Source organism: Notothenia rossii, assembly GCF_949606895.1.
Source record: "Notothenia rossii genome assembly, chromosome: 4".
Taxonomy (NCBI): Eukaryota; Metazoa; Chordata; class Actinopteri; order Perciformes; family Nototheniidae; genus Notothenia; species Notothenia rossii.
Window position 1 is genome coordinate 27,025,024 of NC_136902.1, and position 20,707 is coordinate 27,045,730.

The following is a 20,707-nucleotide window of genomic DNA, read 5'->3' on the forward strand; positions in this document are numbered from 1 at the left end:
GTACAGTGGGTGGGTGGGTGGCAGGAACAGCATTGCTTCCTTTATTTGATTGTTTTGACGTTATTTATTTAAAACCTGTTTATATATTATAGATCATAGAAGAAAAAGCTTGAAACTAGCTTATAGGATAGCTAACTAAGGAGTTTCATCGTTTGAATGTGATAAAGGTGAAAAGGCCAGTTACATTTTGTGAGCTAACACATTTTATCAACTGGGAAAGCCTGCACACATTTTAAGGCGCAGAAGGAGAGACTCAAAATAGTGATATCCAGATCAAGGTTTTTAATCTGCTAATACTGATCTGATACTTATAATATATAATAATATATTTAGCAAATAAACGTAAATGTCTTTCAAACATCATTCAACCAATTTGTAACGCAGGCTTTCTATTGAAAACGTTACCCTTCAGCCCATGCCAACTCTGAAAACATCACTACGCTGTCTTTTTATTGTTGTGCCATCTCTGATATACCCCTTTCCCAACGAAGTGGTTCGAACGGAAAATTAAGCGACGTAAACTGTGACGTCATGACGTGGCTCCTAAAGGGCTTTGGTTGGTGGAAAAGCAGACTGATGCCGCAGTTGGCTCACATTGCGAACCAATTATGAACTGAACCATCGCCAGTGCGGAACAAGCACGGAACTCATTTCAGTGGAAAAGGGGGTAACAGTGGCTCAGACCCTGAGGGCCATTGTGGACTAAAGCCTATAACCCTTATTGTCACTTGTCAAACACATTTTTCAGAGACGCTAAAGATGTGGTGTGCAAAGCCCCAGTGGCCTAATGGATAAGGCACTGGCCTCCTAAGCCAGGGATTGTGGGTTCGAGTCCCATCTGGGGTGATCGACTATTAATTATGCTGAAAACATGACGATTTCTGATGGTATAAACCTTGGCTGCAGCTGAATAGTCCAAAAATCAGCTACTATCGTCTATTCCTTGACCTCTGTGTGAAACGTCACAGGGTTAAGGAATAGTGGATAGGAGAATTCAAAACGACTTAGGAAAAGAGACTGTACTTTGAGAATCCGACTGCACTTACACCGTCCGACATTGTTATGATGCGCCAGCGGACGTCATAAATGTGCGCCTTGCCGTGGGGAAACTACAGTTTTCTATACAGCGGACTACATGAATGTATAATAAGAACGACAGACTACTGTAAACTCATCCAGAGACTCTGCACCGTGCTCTGATGCTTTTGCTGATGCTTTACGAACGTGGACAACAGAGAAACATATTCTTCATGAACGAGGTTGTGATTGAAATAAAAAAGGAAAGTGAAACTTATGCTCGTCACCCTCTCCCTCCGGTGCACATTAATACAAATGATCCCAATATGTATTATTGTATGAAAAGATCTTAAAATAAATACAAATGTATTTATTATAGACATCTATTGCTGTGTATATCACAATTCAAACATATTTTAAAAGTTTAACAAACCCTGCACAGCTCAGTAAAGACTGTGAAATGTTGACTTTATTATTTATCATTTCCGTAAAAACTAACTTTCACATTTCTCCTTTTGATCATAATACTGATGAACGTTCAAAACAAAGCACTTTGGCAACTTACCACATACGTTTTAAAATGCTTAATAAGCACTGTAACTTTCATGATATAATTTCTCGGTCATAATCGGTTGTTTCCGTGAATGGCCGAATGTTGTGTGACACTGTAAATGTTGCGGCCGCAAGGCATTGTGGGGCAGCATTTTCTCCTCTCCCTTCGTAAAGCAAGGTCCAGTGTTTCCTAAGCTAAAGGAGGTTATAAAGGAAGTTTCAAACCTCCTTTCCTATCATCTAGAGCAGGGGTGTAAAACTCAATTTCATCGTGGGCCACATCAGCATTATGGTTGCGCTCAAAGGGCCGGTTGTAACTTTAAAACTATATAAAAATACATATATAAATATATCATATATATAAAATAATGTATTATATTACATTATTGCCTCTGCATTGGATTATCGGATAAGGTAATAATAACTTCATGATTAACTACGACTGAAAGCAGAAGTCTAGGGAAAGTAATTGCAAGTCTCTTCAGTGAGAATGTAACAAAATGATTTAAAAAGAAAAGCCAAATTCTGGGAAAAAAGTGACAATCAAAAAAAATAAGTGACATTTTGAAAATAATAAGTGACATTTTGAAGAAAAAAAGTGACATTTAGGAGAAAAAAAGTCAAATTCTGAGAAAAAAGTCAAATTTGAGATGCATTTTGCTCCATGTAGGGGCAACGAGCCTCTGTAAATCGGCATGTAACCGTATAATTAACATATATATATTCTTTGCAAGCTCTTGTGGAGCCACATAAAATGAAGTCGCGGGCCGGATTTGGCCCCCGGGCCTTGAGTTTGACACCCCTGATCGAGAGAATTCGAACGGCTCTTATCACGGCTGCTACTGAGTTACTTCCGGGTCATTTCACTCCGTAAAGCCCCTCTCACACTGTCCCGAAATTGACACCAGATGGACATATGATAAAGGAAATGTTCAAATTCGGCTCTGATCGTAGCAACATCGGGCCATTCGTGAGGGCATCTTAAGCCGTTGTATGACCGCCGGTGGAGTTTCTCAGGCTCCGGCAGCAACTTCGTGAGCGGTGGCAAAATCTTTGGCATGCCAAAAAATCGTGTCATCGTTGCCATCGAGCATTTTCCGCCTCACAAAGACAATACGAAGGAAACAAGAAGCTGCCCGATTGTCTTAGGAAGGCAACACGACTACGTGAAAACCTCGCAATTCCGTCGTGTAGCCATTGTATTATAGTACGATAACCCTTATAGCCACTTTGTAGTCAAACTAATTTGGTGAGACGCTAAAGATCTGGTGTGCAAAGCCCCAGTGGCCTAATGGATAAGGCACTGGGCTCCTAAGCCAGGGACTGTGGGTTCAAGTCTCATCTGGGGTGATTAACAGCTCATATTTACTCCATACTGTCAGCAAGTAAGTATGAGATACACCATGCAAATTGTAGCCTCAGGTTCCTGTTCCTAGCACCCAGTGTGGTCTTCCCATCTGCTTCAAGGTTCCAAGTGTTGTATGTTCTGAGGTGGTCTTCTGCATACCTTCGCTTTAACTTGTGTTTATTTGAGTTACTGATGCCTTTCTATCATCTTGAACCAGTCTGGACATTCTCCTCTGACATCAACAAGGCATTTTCGACCTGAGAACGGCCGCTCACTGGATATTTTCCCTTTTACGGACAATTCTCTTTATACCCTAGAGATGGTTGTGTGTGAAAATCCCAGTAGAACAGCACCAGGTCCTCTTGACCATGACCACATGCCTAAATGCATTGAATTGCTGCCATGTGATTGGCTGATTAAATATTTGCGTTAACCACCAATTGAACAGGTGTACCTAATAAAGTGGCCAGTGAGTGGCCGTTTCTCAATGTCGAGTATACCTGCTGCAGAGCCACTATTTCAACTATACTATGTCATTGAGTGACGCCGAATGCTGGGCATTTTACATGCATTTAAACAGTCCTTAGGTGCCACTCGATGACGTAGTATACTTGAAATAGTGGCTCTGCAGCAGGTTTACTCGACATTGAGAAACGGCCAGTGTATGTTAAGGCGCAGAAGGGGAGACTCAAACTATGGATCTCCACATCAAGTTTGTTTGGCTTCTGATACTGATCTGACAGTTATATATAATAATATATTTACCAACATTCTGAGTACTATAAATATGTATCTTGGAAACTGAAATTAAAGCTATTTTCTTCTAAATGTGACAGATGGACTACTTTCTAACTGGTGAAGTGTCTTCAGAAAGTCATTGTTTGTGTATATATGTGGGCTTGCAGTATTACCTGTTGGAAGATGCTTGTAGCTATGAACGCACATCGGGGGTTGAAGGCGCCAGTGCCACAAACGTAGAGGTGGGTCTGATTAAAAGGCTGCAGAACTCTCAGGAAGTTAGCACACTCCAACTGGACAGAGAGAGAAACACACATTGAGAGGGAACAATGTGAGTATGAAGAAATTATATTTGTAAATGCTTTATTACATATATGAGTAAGTGATTACTTTATATGAATTTGTTGCATTTCTATCAGCAAGTAACAATATTGGGAAAGTAGTAACAAAACGAGCCTGGTTGAATTATATTGAAATAACATAATGGAGGGTAGGATCTGTTGGGGATGTGACAAGTTTGCTATGAAAAAAGGTGGCTACACCAAACAAAAAATAAGATTTGATTTCTTGATAAGCATCACCTGTCTTTTTCTTCTCTGTCAAAGTCTTTCCATTTAGTCCCGGACATGTTTTGTCGTCTGAATAAATGTAGCTAACCTGAATCTTGATAACTTTGCCAGGATCAGAGCTGTCTTGCCTGTTTATTGTTGTCAAATGAATCAGAAGCATTCAGCTTTAGTTCCGCTCCAGATTGTAATCTACCATGCCACTGTCTTGCTTTATTGATACTGATCTCTTCACTGTTTTTTTTACGTGAGAGTATATCATTGAATATAAGAAAAAAAGATGTTAAACCTGATTTTAACTCTGATCCGAACAGATATATAAATGTTCACCTGCGTTTACGGCTACACACTATGGTACATGTTGCTTTGCTTATGCAATCATACTTTTGTGTGTGTGTGTGTGTGTGTGTGTGTGTGTGTGTGTGTGTGTGTGTGTGTGTGTGTGTGTGTGTCTGTTTGTGTGTGTGTGTGTGTGTGTTGTGTGTGTGTGTGTGTGTGTGTGTGTGTGTGTGTGTGTGTGTGTGTGTGTGTGTGTGTGTGTGTGTGTGTGTGTGTGTGTGTGTGTGTGTGTGTGTGTGTGTGTGTGTGTGTGTGTGTTTGTGCTGAATCACCTCTGGATCCTTCCCAGCCATCAGACATTCTTGGACTCGGTCTGGACTGGCTGGCCAGTACAGCTACAGAGAGCGAGAGAGATAAAGAAAGAAAAAGAGGGGGAGAAAGATATTTAAAAACAGTGTTTGTTACTCACTCAACATTTTCCTGATAAAAATATGTCACCATTGTGCTCGAGGTGGGAACGAGGCAGCGAAACATGACTAATCTAGATTTTAAACAACATGAAGAGACGAGGCAGATTTGAATACCTCTTGGGAGGCAGCTTCAGGGAGGAGAATATAAAAAGTAACTGGCAGCAACGCCGAATCCAATGATGAGGCAAGCTGTCAGAGCGGCAGTGATGGTGGCAACATGACAAATACATCTATTGTTAGACTGTGGCTGCAGTGTTAGCTACAGCAACATGAGCACAATAATTCAACTGTTGTAAAAAAGCTATCAGTTCATTTTCTTGTTTAATGAATAAGCAAGCCTCTGTCTAAATGTAAACCATTATCATTCATGTGAATACACAAGTTCTAGTTAGCAAATAGTTTTGTAACAGCAGTAAACTATGGCTTAGAGTGGCATTATAGCAGACTCCATTGTTAAAATGCTAATCAATCCTGCTTATAGACTTTGAGAGCACCTTTTCCAAATCTAAGGACCCAAACTGAATTTCAACTCCTCTTTCTATGTCATGTCAACTTGATTTTTTCTTTGTAACAAGTTTCCAGAATGTCTGATGTAAATTAAAGGTTTTTCTGACCTAATTTCTGAGAATGTAATTATAAATATTATGTTAAAAAGAACAGCAGTCTGGCTAGGTAATAAAAATGTGGGCTGATTTGTTTATGTTCAGCAATGTGCCCACACAGAAGCTAACATTCATGAGTCATGTCTTTTTCCAATCATGAGCCGTTCCACAGCAGACCAGTTCACTATACTTATAAAAATCTGTATATTTTCATAATGTATGTAGGCTCTTTGCCCTGTGCATATCTGCCAACAAAATGACACTTTTCCAGAGGTTAAAAGAAAGAAAAATCTGTAATGCAGAAATGAGGTACGCAATGGAACCTGTCAGAAGTGCCCCGAAGCCACATATTCAGATGTTAACCAATTAAGGTATTTCGGGAAGGCATGAGACAGTGTTTATTCACTTTTTTCCAAACTGTCTGAATCCCTATGTCTGAATAAACAGGTTGTTCAGGAATCAGGTTACATGTGTGTGTGTGTGTGTGTGTGTGTGTGTGTGTGTGTGTGTGTGTGTGTGTGTGTGTGTGTGTGTGTGTGTGTGTGTGTGTGTGTGTGTGTGTGTGTGTGTGTGTGTGTGTGTGTGTTTGCTTTTTTAATAGATTCATCCTGGGTTGAGTTAAGAGAATCACCAATGAAAAATATTATTTCTAATCAAAGTAAAGATTAGTTCACCAGTGGACTGATAAATAACAAAACTAGATATACTAATGACATGTTTCCTTCAGTTGTTGTCTCTATTTCATAAAACTGCCTTGTTTGTGTCTATGTTAATGACAAGTATATATATTTATAAAATTCCCTGCTTTCATGTCAAGCGATTAGGGCAACAAATAATAGACAGGGCTTTGATAAAGAAAAAAGAGAAAGTGAAAATATGGCTTCATGGGAAATGGCAGCTACATGACTAATCTAAATATTTCCCTGAGTCAGTCATTCATGCAAAGATTGAATTGATATGACAACTCATCGTTCTCACTTATCTCTACATACCATAACAACTGCAAAGTTCACTGAAGGAAATGCAGGAACTTAACTCTAAAATTAAAAGTGGCAATGAACAAATGAACTTCTCGAATATCATCATTAATACTCACATGAATAAGATGTGATATGTGCGTGGATATTGGATCCAGAAAATGTAACATCAACTGTTTGAAAGGGACTAATGACAAATGATGGTGCTTTCAGGAAACAATTTATTCTGACCGTCCAGTAATGGCTCTCTGGTGTAGTCATTCCCGCAGAGCCGTTGGCAGAGCAGAGACGATCAGATTAGATTAGAGCCCACGTTTCCCCCTTATCTTCAAATACCACACACTGACAGGAACACGGACCACCACTAAAGGATTCTCACCAGGTAAGGACCCTGTGTAATGGAAATGTACCTCTCTGGGAAAAGCGTGCTGGTTGTCAGTTTATGCAAAATATAGAACTCACCGGGAGGAAAAATCTGAAGGTATAAAAGATTTTTATTAGAAATGACTCATTTAAAGAAAGAAAGAAAGAAAGAAAAGAAAGTGGAAACAAAAGAAGTACGGAGAATGAATAAAGAATAAATATGCAACAAAAGCCACAAACACACACTCAAACCCTCGGTGACCCTTTGTGTACTGTGGGCTGCCAGCTGCACACTCACACAGAAGGAATGTCTTGAGGGTTTTTGGTCTGATCAAAGTAAAAATGCAACTGAAGGCAACCGCGTCACGTTTGGCACTCTGCCCTGCAATGGGATGAATCGGAGGATCTGGTTACGTGTCCATCTCTCGGTGCCAAAATCAGTTCTATTGAGTCAGTAAGACTGCACATATATAAAAAGTACGTGTAAGGTTTAAATCATGAAAAGAAAGCAATACATAAGTAGGAATGAAGTGGCCTCAAGCTGCACTGATAAGGAGCTCTGGGTGTCAGTAGCAGAGAAAACAAACAGGAATGTGGAGAATATGGCACTGTGAGTGGTTTGAACACCACAAGGGAAGAACTGCACCGAGCTGGAACAGTATAAACAGACTATAAATACTGTATGTACAGATGTATGACTTTACAGCCAGCACACAGTTGAGTTACGAGTTTGATATGACTATCTATCTTTTGTTGGCCGGTTGCCTAGCTGAGTGGGTGGCTGGCCAGCTTGACTGCTGTCTGTCTGTCTGCTTCACTAGTAGTTTGTCTGCTTGCCAACCTGCCAGTTATCTGATAGCTTACGTGTACAACGGACAGATGAGGCTATTGATTTGAGTCTGCAGGGTTTTAAAAAAGCAGCACAGACGCTGTCCTTTCTGTAACCCTGAACCTAAGCAGACTGGTTGAAAAAAACGTCACCTTATCAGTCTACATTCAAAATCCTAGCTGCAGCATGAAGCTGGATACATATAAACCTAAAACTTATATGTAACAGTTTGCATTCATATTTTATTTCCCTATGCAGCTATAAGATGCTCTGTTTTCACTAGGAATCATGGTTTTGGTCTTACACCCGGGTTGGACATGTTGTGTCATTTAAACCTTTGTCAAGCAGCACTGGAGGAACTAAGTGTGTAGCGACCATGTAAGGAGAATTGTACAGAGTTGGACACACATTAAACGGTTTGCTGTGGTACTTTGATTGGTGCTGAAGAAAATGTGGATTGTTGTCAAGTCAGTGGGGACAAAGTAAGGTCACGTCTCGCCATGAAAAAGAGTGGACCCAGCTCTGGAGTCGCAGAGTTAGCTAATTAGCTTTCCTTTCTCCGGAGCAGTGGAAGCTAGGCAGAGGGGCTGTTAACATCTACCCAGAGTTTCTGCTGGCTAACAGTAAGCAAGCTACCTAGCTGGCTTGTTAGTTAACTTGCTAATTGGACCATGTTTTAACGCTTCACAGAAAATTATAGCAATGTGTTTTCCAATGCTGTGAGTGTGTGACTGACGCATAAAGTCAATTCATATCACTTATTTCCTCTGCCTTTGTATGTTTACTGCAAAACCTCACCTCTGTGAGTCCTTGACCGCTCTACAAGTCGCAATGGCTATGCAACACATAAAAATGGCCGCCGTTGTTATCATTATGCTATGTCGATTGAAATTAAAATGGTGGTTCTGCTGTATTATTCTTATGGTAACAACACACATAAGGAATAGAGACTTGTGTCAGGGTGAGAACTTGACCATCTGAACTCCGAGAGGTCAGAGCAGGGGGTCCACCTCAGGGTTTTCAGGTTTATATCATGAAGCTGTATATGATTGTCAACATGGTAAAATCCTGGTCTTTAAACTTAAAACGAAATGGATAAATCGACTAAATCAGAAATGGCAAGTGAGCAGAAGCCCTCACTATTATAATAAATCAATAAAAAGGCTTCCACATGTCTGCTGTTTTTCTTTAAAGGTATAATAGTGGCCGGCAGAGGTAGGAATTTGGAAAATGTGAAACAAATTATTTGTTACTTGAACCCATTATCTTGTTATGTATTGGTCCGTTTTGGAAAGTGACAAATAATGAGACAACAAAAGAATGCTATGCTTCTTTGCTAGTAGCAGTTTTGGTTATATTTAAGCTTCAAAAGGCTTTAGTAGACCTCCATTGCCCTATGGAAATGTTTTTGCAATGAGTTGGCCTCAATTTTGTTTACACACATAAGGACGGACACACACACACACACACACACACACACACACACACACACACACACACACACACACACACACACACACACACACACACGTACACACACACGTACACACACACACACACACACACACACACACACACACACACACACACACACACACACACACACACACACACACACACACACACACACACACACACACACACACACACACACACACACACACACACACACACACACACACACACACACACATACACACACAGATACATCTTGCCAATGGCGTCGCACTATTCCAGCGATCAACGGGTTGCAGTAACGTGCCAAAATATGCAACAATGCGCTATGAAAGGCAGGGAAGAGGACGACTGAAAGCTAGTAAATGTGGATGTAAAAATTGATGGATTTATAATGCTTTTGCGGTTTTGCAAATGTTTTACGATAAAATAAATGCATTTGACATGCTTTGAGACCTCATGTTTGTACACAATGTGTTTTGGTGAGTAATATTGAATATAAACATCCCTTTTGTTTGTTTACAAGAAAAATCCACAGGGCACCTTTAAGTCCTACAACTAACACAGGCTTTTTAGGCTTTTGAAATCCCTCCAACTATCAGTGGATAAACTAAACAACACATGGTGGAGAGGCCAAGAAATAAATCCACATTTTGAAGATGTTTTATAGAACAGTCACAACACTGCAGCTTTTATGGAGAGGCCAAGTTGGAGCGAGGGACAGATTGTGTAATATACTACTAAACATTGTTTCTGTCTATGACTATGTGGAAAGTTATTTCTTCTTGATTAGAGTCAAAGAAGGTAAAAACCAGGAAGCAGGGGACTCAGGAAGAAACTGATTTCTGTAATAAGAGCAAGGAACTAGAGACAGATAGGCGCTCAGAGGGGTGTGAGTTTCCTCTTCCTCATTTTAATCATAATTAGTCCCATCAAAGCCCTCACACATTCATTATCTGTGTTTATCTCCAAGCATTCATCTACAATCTTTGGCATGTGTGTCGTAATGCACCTTGCCGCAGGTGGTATGTGAAAATGAGTGTGTGTATGTCCTCCAGCTCTAACCTTGCGTGGGTTCTGCGTTATGTCATCCAGACTGGTAGACAGCAGGTTATCTTTCATGGCCACGTAGAGGCGCTTCCTGTCTTCGTCAGGCAGCAGATACTGTATGTCTCCGGCCACCAGGGGCATCGTCAGCAGGCGGCCATTCTGGATCAGCTCTGATTAGGGAGAGGAAGACAAATGAAGGATTAGAATCGAAAATGTGCAAGGAAATCTGAAAGAAATTAACCATAAGCACTTCTTGTAGGGAGTTAGATTAGAAGACCAAGTAATGAGTTCCAAACTGCTTCTAGTATTTATGCGAAGTAAAAGTTTGCCAATTGACGTCTAATTCTGGCTTAATATTAGCGAATAGAGTAAAGTCATCATAAAAATTGGAAATGTGGTTTACACACATGCTTGTATGGTGGCAAACAGGTGCAGACACGCTGCTTTGGCCAAAACACTTCCATTCACAGATCATTTGTTCACAATTCACAATCTTTACAAAAAGCACTACAGTGAGGACATACTATCATCAGTCCAGTGCAGTTATTTGGTACGGCCAGAGTTTGAAACGGACTAACTCTGTAAACAGTGACAGTTGGCCAACTTTATAATTCCCAAACGTCAACAATCGCTGCGGTCCCAGCTGTGTGCGTCCCTTTTTAGTGTCCCCGTTTTTGTTTAGTTTTGAGCTTCTTGGAATCTTTTTTGTTTTGTAGCATTTTATATTTACAGCGTTTTCATGAGGCAGCGTGTTACTCCTAATGGAAATGTTTTGCGCCGTTGTAATGCATTTCCACCTGTTGGCAAACCTATGCATGGGTATGGAACAACAATTAATCCAAACATATTTTTTTAAAGATAAAGACAGCACCGAAGGCAAAGATTTGTTGAGAGAATTCTTTTTTATAACAGACAACCACCTAAACTTAGAAAATGGTCAAAGACTAACTTTCACAACACCCTCAATCTTCCTCACACGCACTATTTGTTTGATTTATTTGTCTTATCATCACACTATACACACTCAGGTCAAACCAAAGTAGCTACAATCTCTTTTTGTGAATAATCAAACCTAGACACACTGTACCTAAACTACATCTCCAGACAGACAGTTTGATAACAAAGCACGCATCTTAAACGCTTTAAAATGATAAGAATGTTGCACCGTGTAAACTATGAGAACTATGAGAACTATGAGAACTATGAGAACTATGAAAACACCACACGTCTCTCTGTCTTGTGTTAACTTTTATATTTTGACTGCCAAGTGTTCTTCAGTGGATCGGACTTGGCATGGCCTCACAAAGCTAAAAGCACAAACGTATAGGCTCTGAAGCAGAACCAGGCTTCACACGTTGGCAGCTCTAAATAGCAGTGAGAGGCAGACTGAGCTTATGAAACACGGTTTGAACTTCAAAACACCAAAAATTGGGCACATTATGTTAGTGAAACGCACGCAGCATTCTCCTGTTAAGCAACCTGGCCCTTCTGCTTTTAGCAAATGATACCAAAGGGACGAAAGGCAGAAGAGTTTCCACTTTGAGTGTATAAACCAGACCCAAAGGAGGAATGGGATATATGAGATAATAATACAGCTTGTAATTAAGATTAATTATTCCCCAATGTTGCCTTAGCACACCATTTTGGTTCACTCAATGGAATATTTAAAGAACTTATTAATGATTTATCATCTTTCACTGCGGCAGCAAACTCAGCTCACTCTTATTAAAAAATATCATGTTTAGTTTTGTATCGTTCAAGTGGTGCTTCCTCCTCTGCAGTGCGAATCCCTCTCAAAAATACGGCATGTTTCCTCACGCAGATTAATCTGAACTGACAATAAGATCATCAGAATATGATCGGGTCAATAAAATCCCTTAAAATTCAATGACTTTCTATCAGTTGTAAGGATCCAAAGCAAACATAAACCTGTGATGGAAAGCTTAAAAATGTACTTTTCTGATAAAGCTTAAACTTCAATTTCTAATTAGCCAACACCATCCTGTTGTAGGACTATGAGTTATAAAATGGAAACTGCTAGTCACACTACCTCTTCCCCAGTATTTTAACAGCCTAACAAACAGAAATATCAAGTATTCATCCAATATAAATTGGTTTGCTGACACGCACTGTGGTTACCCCTTATTCTACATTATACCCACATATACGCTCCTCTCCGAATACATAGTCATTATCTTTACAGCTGACTGAAGCAGATGTGGGCTCTCAGAATGAGGTAATGAATGACTCAGGATGTCTTCAACATTTTGCCGTATGTTCTTGATTTGCTACATATCATTTTAGTGGACATGTGAGCTAGAAAAAGAAAAAAGAGTTTAGAAAAGATCAAGAGACTTATAGATGAAGGAAACTGGTTGAAGATTGACACTATGGGGAAGAGAAGGGAAAGAGAAAAAGGGGAGAATGGAGAGGTTGAGAAGTGGGACCCTGTTGAGGTGCAGGAGATCGATTCGAAAGACTTAATAATAAATGAGACGACACTTCTGAGAAGGACCCTGAAAGGGTGACAGACTGGAATCAGATACAAGGATGGATGAAGACATGACAGGAGAGACAGGGAGAGAGGGGTGAGATTCCACACTGAACATGCTTTTATCAGTTTGTACAAATATAATACTCAAGAACAAGACAGGGCCATGCTAAATTCTGGTCTTATCAAATAACCACATTGGACCATGGAGTCTTTTTTGTGGGATTTTGAATCTAATCTGAATAAACGGCACAATAACCATAAAACAAGTAAAGGGTCAATTCAGCTAGTTCTTCTTGTTTATCTCGTTGCCTCGGTAACCCAAGTATTGATATTTCGTCCTTTGGTAACTATGACAGAAAAACAATTGCAAAAAAGGAAATTATCAATTGATCGTTTAGTCATTTTTGCCGGCAGATGGACAGGGGCTTTTTTTAGGATCTACAATATAAATATTTTGTGCTTTTCTCTTTCTCACGTTAAATGTGTATCTTTCCGTTTTAGACTGCTAAACCATACATCACCTTGGACCTTTAGAAACTATGATGCTATTTTTTACTATCTTCTCACAATTTATGGACCAAACGATTCATCGAGAAAACAAACCGATAGATAGTACCCTTGTGTTTTGCATATTAAACTTCATATTCAGCCATCTCCTCACGTGCTTTTAACTGCCATGAGCACCGGACAAAGAGAATGTGGAAAGTCCATCATGCTTAACTCGTAAACAAGAACTTGAATCAGGACATTGGACCTGGTCCAACTTCATCAAAATGTCTAATAAGGTGGAGTGACAGGTCTGGAAAAACACTGCCCAATTAACAAGCTGCATGCTGGGAGCTCATGTGACTTTTATGTTATAGTTACTGGCTGGTATTTAATGTCAGCAATGTAATTAAGTGATCCGGACAGGACCCAATATTACTAGAGCAGTTTCACTTTTCCTTTGGTACAGAGAAAACTTAGTTGAACTTGTCCGATCTGATCCTTGTATCGCAATGCTGAAATAGTTTTTGAACATCTGTATTCTTCACTATGGACATAAAACAGCAAATTAATGCGAGAAGGGTACAATAAAAAATCTAAAATCCCAAATAGGAGGAGGGAGAGCTGTGGGGATAACATCAGGGCAGAGTGACAAGAAGATGAAAACAGTCCGATGGGCGAAAACAGATACGAGATGAGAATAGGAAAAATGTCAAAACATGACACGATGACAGACAGATGAGAGGAAAAGGGAAGAGGAGAGGGGAGGAGGAGAGCGGAGTGAAAGGAAATCTTGATGGAGGAAATTAATAAAAATGGATGGATGATGATGAGGAGGAGCAGGAAGAGGAGGGATGGGAGAAGACAGGTGGAGATTGGGCAGGAAAGGTCAACAAGGATAGAAGCGAGAGCTCATGTGGAGAAGACAGGGCTGGGGGGGGATGATGGGCATATGGGAGGATTGAGGAGGAAGTGAGAGAGGAGGATGAAGGGGAAGAGTAGCCCAGAGCGGGAGGGGAAATGGCCCCGTAATAACAGAGGGAATAAGGATGGATAGAGAGGTGAATTGAGGAGGAAAAGGAGATAGGCGGAAGAAAAAAGAGGCAAAAGTGAGAGGAAAAGACGATATGATGACAGGGTGAGAAATGATGATTGGGTAGAGGACGGGTGAGAGAAAGAGGTGGGAAGACTAGGTGCTAGGAGAAGAGTAGAACAAAGTTCAGAGAAGAAGGGGAAGTATGCAAGGCAGAAAAAAGTCTGATGAAGGGGGAAGAAGAAGAGAAAGATGGCCCGATGCTGCAGACAGTAATAAGAGAAACAACATGCTGACAGTCGGGAGAAAACACAAGAGATGGATGAGCAGAGAGAAAATGAGGAGAGGAGAAAGCGAGAGGAAGACATGACTCAATGGAAATGGCGAAATAATTTGAAACAGTCACAGTAGGAGGAAAAGCTTTGCAGGCACAAAGTAGAAACCTATACTTTAGCTCAGTGGGAAATCCACGCTTATGAGCCACGGGTATTTTGTGATTAATATTCAGCCGACGGTCAGAGAGGTAAACTGTTTTTGCCTCACACTGATCTTGCCTTCATTAATCACAGTGGGCGCATCAGCACAGCAGCATTATGCATTCAGGATTTCTGTTTGTTTGGTTTAAACGTTGCTTTTGTTCCAGAGTCACCACATCCCCACATGCTAGCAATGCATTTTAACAGCCAGATTGTATCATAATCAGCTGGAATGATGACCAAAACTATGGATTTAAACCCAAGTTGTCAACATTGTCTTTTTTGTAAGTTCCCAGAACTTTTGTTGTTTATGACTTTTGAGTTATGACAACTACTTGCAACACAACACTCATTATCAACTGAACCAAATGTCCCAATGTTGTCCCATAACATATCCCTATACCTTGATGACTTCCCTTATTGGCCTATTGTTACCACTACATTATTAGGTCTGACACAACCTTCTTGTTCGCAGTTGTATTTTGCTTGACTTACATAAGGGTACTTAAGGCAGAGTACAATTATCTTCGATTTTGTAAGTTTACAGAGAAGGATATTGACATCGGAATGATTAACATAAACCTATTTTCTGGTAAGCAATAATCTACAACATGTCCTGATGCATTTCCAGCCGCATAATTGAGACATTAGGATCATTTATTGAAGATGATGCCTGTTTCAAAGTAGTAGTACAGTGAAGTAGTAGTACAGTTCTACAGCTAGCTCGCAAAGTAAGCTGACATTTAAACAAACATCAATATCATGATGGACATTTGAGTGCCAAAAGTTATTATTAGTATTATGTATTTATTTATTGCTTTTTTACCTATGCTATTTTTAACTCATGCGCGCCTCTTATTGTGTCACATTTCTGAAAGCTATGATTTAAAAAATGTCAACACTCATTCTGTTATGTGATTGCTTTAATTCCAGAAAATGAGACTTGTTCAACAGTCGTCGATACCATTTTCCTCCTTACTAAAGGCTTCACTTTTTTCCAAACATGGTGTTGAATTGCAAACATCACACAAAGAAGTAAATACAACTTTGAAAACAGCACAAGGCAATTTCCCTTTCTGTTTCCTGACCATGTTTTCATGGGTACAGCTATTTGAATTCCAAGCATATCCTACTTAACTTCATAAGATGAAACTACATCCCAACGCCTATCAATAAAGACGTTTATACCCTCGTCTTCACAGGGAATCTAACCCTGGTGGAATTCATGCCTTGCTTTGCCTACTCAAGCATCAGGCACTTCATCTGAATTACAGTGTGTGCCACAAGAACGCCATGACCTTGCCTAATTCAATATAAAAGGAAGAGCTCAGCTTAATTGAATGTGAAACCACGTCTTCGGTGGAAACCCAAGTGACGTTCAGCAACTGTTAGCATCACGAGATTCTATTGGCTCCGACAGGCTGAAATCCAACTCGCATCTTCACTTAAGAGTGCATTAAATCAGCATTATGGCATAAAGATGACACTCGGAACTAAGAGGGAACTAGGAGTTTCTTTGTAAACACATGCACACACATTTACAAAGATAGAAAGTGGGTGCAATGGTGAGTCAGCAGCACATGTTGAAGACTGAAACACATTTAGATTTAGCTTCCACACACACACATCACAACCTCCCAGTTTGTATACACCTCCTTTATCTATGTCACACCTTCACACATACGCAGAATTGTTCAGATTGTTGTTGTCTCCCATCTTGACCTCACAAAGATGAATGCCTCCTATTGAGTATAAAAACACACACATTCTTTCCCCCTGCCATGCTCGCACATACACACGCAAACCGGGATAAGTCGAGAAACACCAGCTGCACCCACCCCACCCTAACTCTTGGGACAGTTGCCTTGGAAACAGCAACCATGCCGACATAATTTTTTGAGGGGGTATGTGTGGTGTGTCGAGGAGTGTCTCTTGGCATTGGCTCCATACCCCACCTTCTCTCACACACACACACACACACACACACACACACACACACACACACACACACACACACACACACACACACACACACACACACACACACACACACACACACACACACACACACACACACACACACACACACACACACACACACACACACACACACACACACACAGTTATGAAGGATTTGGCTCAGACCGCTCATCAACACTTTGGCTAAAACACAGAGGGCAGCTTAGAATAATGGAGTGTTTTTCCATGAGATCAAATATGTTAAGTTAACAGGAGAGCACACACACTTACGGTTACGCATTCAGTTACACACACATTTCCAGATTAAAAAAGTGGTATCCGTGCCATGCTGTCTGGCTATCTTTCATGATCAACATTCAACAGGATATTAACACACGCCTGCCAAGACCAAATTAAATTGATGCAAACATTAACCAAACACAGTAAGGAAAGGTCGAGCGTTTCACCTCACACAGTCTACAGTCACTTCTGTCTAAATACTTCTAGAAGTGTGAAAGTGTAAGTGCATTTTTTTCTAGCATTCATCCGTCTGTGTGTAATGTTGTTATCGACCCTGAGGCAATCTGTTTTTCCAACTCTGCAGCCTTTTCAAAATCTCTGAATTAAAAATAGATTTTTTGTTTTTAATGACTTCTCAGCTTCTGAATGCCTTTCAATTGCATTGAAAGCTGGAAGAAAAATCTGATACAAAAAAAGCGAGTTGTGGTACAGAGAGTACAAGACAGAATAACCAAAATCATTGGAAAAATCAATTTAATAATGCTGGAAAAGCTGGTTTAAGAATAAAGAGCAACTGTAATTATATTCTATGAAGAGGTTGTGTAAAACATGGTTACTTCTCTGTGCAGTGTTTCTTCAGAGCTTAATGTTGCAACACTTAAACTATCCTGTAGCCAGTATGTATTATTGCTACCTAAGTTAAAAAAATGTGGGTTTAACACAGACCACAACACTAAAACATTCCCCAAGATTTCTATACTTCCATTTCAAATTTCTAAAAGGGTACATTATGATGAATTTTAAAAGCAAAATATAAAGGTTTTAGTTTTACTTATTTTTGTTGACTTAATTTGAGACTGTTAAAAAAGTATTTATGGTACGATGGACTCTAGTTGCTATGGGGAGAAATTGTAAGTCTAGGTAGGAGTGATGTGGAAAAAACGTTTTAATCTACTATGTCTTCTACAAAAGCAAATATGCTCATTCTGCCCACACACACACACACACACACACACACACACACACACACACACACACACACACACACACACACACACACACACACACACACACACACACACACACACACACACACACACACACACACACACACACACACACACACACACACACACACACACACACACGCACACTTGCAGCACACACACACGCCTGCTGAGTGCAGCCACTCTTATCAGCATCGAGTTGACAGCGGGGTCAACGAGGGTCATGACCTCTGATCCGAGCCAATTGGCCTCTGACTCCTGTCGGTTTAAATCAAAGACGGAAAAGGTTAAGACATAAAAGAACAGAAATTCTAAGACATAATCCTACTGGTATATGCACGCACATGCAGACACACACACGCTGAAATGTGTGTGAATGGTTCCTTTATAGCAGTGCATGGAGTCAGCCTGTCCATATTTGCCCCCTTGAGTTAGTTTATTTACTGCTTGTGCATTTATACGTGTGTGTGTGTGTGTGTGTGTGTGTGTGTGTGTGTGTGTGTGTGTGTGTGTGTGTGTGTGTGTGTGTGAGTGTGAGTGTGTGTGTGTGTGTGTGTGTGTGTGTGTGTGTGTGTGTTGTGTGTGTGTGTGTGTGTGTGTGTGTGTGTGTGTGTGTGTGTGTGTGTGTGTGTGTGTGTGTGTGTGTGTGCTGCAAGTGTGCGTGTGTGTGTGTGTGTGTGTGTGTGTGTGTGTGTGTGTGTGTGTGTGTGTGTGTGTGTGTGTGTGTGTGTGTGTGTGTGTGTGTGTGTGTGTTTGTTAGATATTTTTATCCATGGTGAATATTAGATTAAAGGCTGCTGGTCATGGGAGCTGTGATGGACCTCTATGTGATTAGAGCAAATGTGTGCCGTGTGATACAGCTAATAACATTCCTACATTGCAACACACACACACACACACACACACACACACACACACACACACACACACACACACACGGCAATGCACATGTGGACGGGCTTTCTTATCAACACACACACCTGCACACGGGCAAACAGACTTAACTTGCCGTGCAGGTAAATGTCTCTTGCTCGGTGTTAATCTAAAGTAGATGAATGATGCTTTTGTGCTGATCCAGCTGTTTTTCAAATATTGTTCTGACTGAGATTTTTTGTTTGTTTATTTTACCAGTCATTATGTGTCTCTTAATCACAAGACAGTTCCAGACTAGTCGACTCCAACTATTTATATTAAAGCTGATTGAGGCAACTTTCCTCACTTGGATACTTGTAATGTACCAGAGGAACAGTTCCAGCGAGCTTGTGATTAACACAGATTAGGCCCAGATGAGGTCAATCATGACTCTTTTAAATCAATGATCAGATCTGTGTGCATTATCGCATTTACTACATGACATGCATTGCAGACTTTAATCAAATGATCAAAAGAATGAAGCTAATAGTATTTGTATTAACAGACAGGCAGCTATAGATCCCAGGAGCCATGGCTGCGCTGTAGACACATAATCAGAAGCAGAGCGAATGGGATTAACAGTAAGGAGCTGATCTAAAGATTCCTCTTCCGTTTCTTGTTGGGAAGGCAGTACCTGCTAAAGTTGTTTGTCAATATGTCTTTAGTTATGGTCGACAGTTTAATATCAGCTCTCAACCTATATTAGGTTGCAAGTTACCATAGCAACAGTACTAAGGATGTAAAGCCAGAGATTCTCACATGATAGTTGAAGCCACAAATATCCGATACTCTCGGACAAATGTGCAATCCTTTTAGGTCTGTAGTGCTTCCAAATATCAGAGCTCAAAGCTTTGATGCTCTGGTGCTAATATTGCTATGTTCGTCAAAGTATCTGTCTGTTTGAAATAAGATTTCATGCCTATTCGGGATGTGTTGGGAAATCAAGATTTATATTTTGACAAATCATTAAATAAAAATAAAAGACATGAATCATTGAATAAAATGCTGCTTAGAAATAATCAGTGGTTAGATAAAAATGTCTGTGTCCTTCTCTGAGCTCCTCAAGTCTTTTTTTAATGATGCTTGAGATGCCTGCAGGCTTTGAGCTCAGGTGGGACTGTGAAGGTGAGACTGGCAGCCGAGGTGCAGCCAGGGAGGTCACGGCAACAACAAATCAGACAGAACCACTCTGATAGGTATCAATTATGCAAACAGTGAGCGTCAGCACTGCTTTCCATGCTGGCAGCGCAACACATGGAGGCTGAGATGACAACCTGCACAATGATGGACAGGTAGGAAGTTCGCTAATCTGGTTAGCATGTATGCAGGGCCGGATTATTCCTGAGTTCCTGACAGTTACAAGTTGGAGGGAGGAAACTTTCCCAACAAAAGGCAGGACTTGCAACACATATTGAGTAACTGTATGTAAACAAAGTAATAAAAGTAATAGGTTTGTAAGTGCAAACCAGCAAAGTGAAATACAAGTGACATAATAGATACAAATGAAAAAAAGATGATAAAATAAGTTTATTTTTCAATGGTTATCGCACTCATAGGAATCCAATTTAGTTATTTTCCTGGTGTTTTACAGCATTTCCTCCTGATTTCCAACCACACACACTACACGTATCATTCATCTATCCAAATCATCCCCTCAGAGGCTACGGCTTCCTCCATGTGAGTGTGTTGGTAAGCTACACACGAGTGCATTTTGTTTCTGATGTCTGTTTGTGTGTCTGTCTTTGTCCGTCTGTTCATCTACTCGCCGAGCCGCAGGGAACTTTAGCTGTCTGGTGCAACGTTCCCAGGGGGAGGACTTTGTTGGCTGCGCCACCAGAGGGAGGTGATGGTGGC

At 40.5% G+C, this 20,707-nt stretch overlaps 1 protein-coding gene across 3 annotated transcripts in view; it reads right to left on the reverse strand.

Annotated features, from left to right (window-relative positions):
• sema3h (sema domain, immunoglobulin domain (Ig), short basic domain, secreted, (semaphorin) 3H) overlaps nt 1–20,707 on the reverse strand; it is a 79,785-nt gene that overhangs the window by 39,456 nt on the left and 19,622 nt on the right. For 2 of the 3 annotated variants that reach the window (XM_079674534.1, XM_079674533.1), the window contains exons 3-5: nt 10,262–10,416; nt 4,833–4,895; nt 3,829–3,948 (exon numbers count right to left, since the gene is read on the reverse strand). In XM_079674534.1, the coding sequence (XP_079530660.1) occupies nt 3,829–3,948; nt 4,833–4,895; nt 10,262–10,416 (338 nt within the window). Of the gene's footprint in view, nt 1–3,828; nt 3,949–4,832; nt 4,896–4,998; nt 5,047–10,261; nt 10,417–20,707 lie in introns of those variants that run through there. The other variant, XM_079674535.1, reaches the window with a different exon arrangement.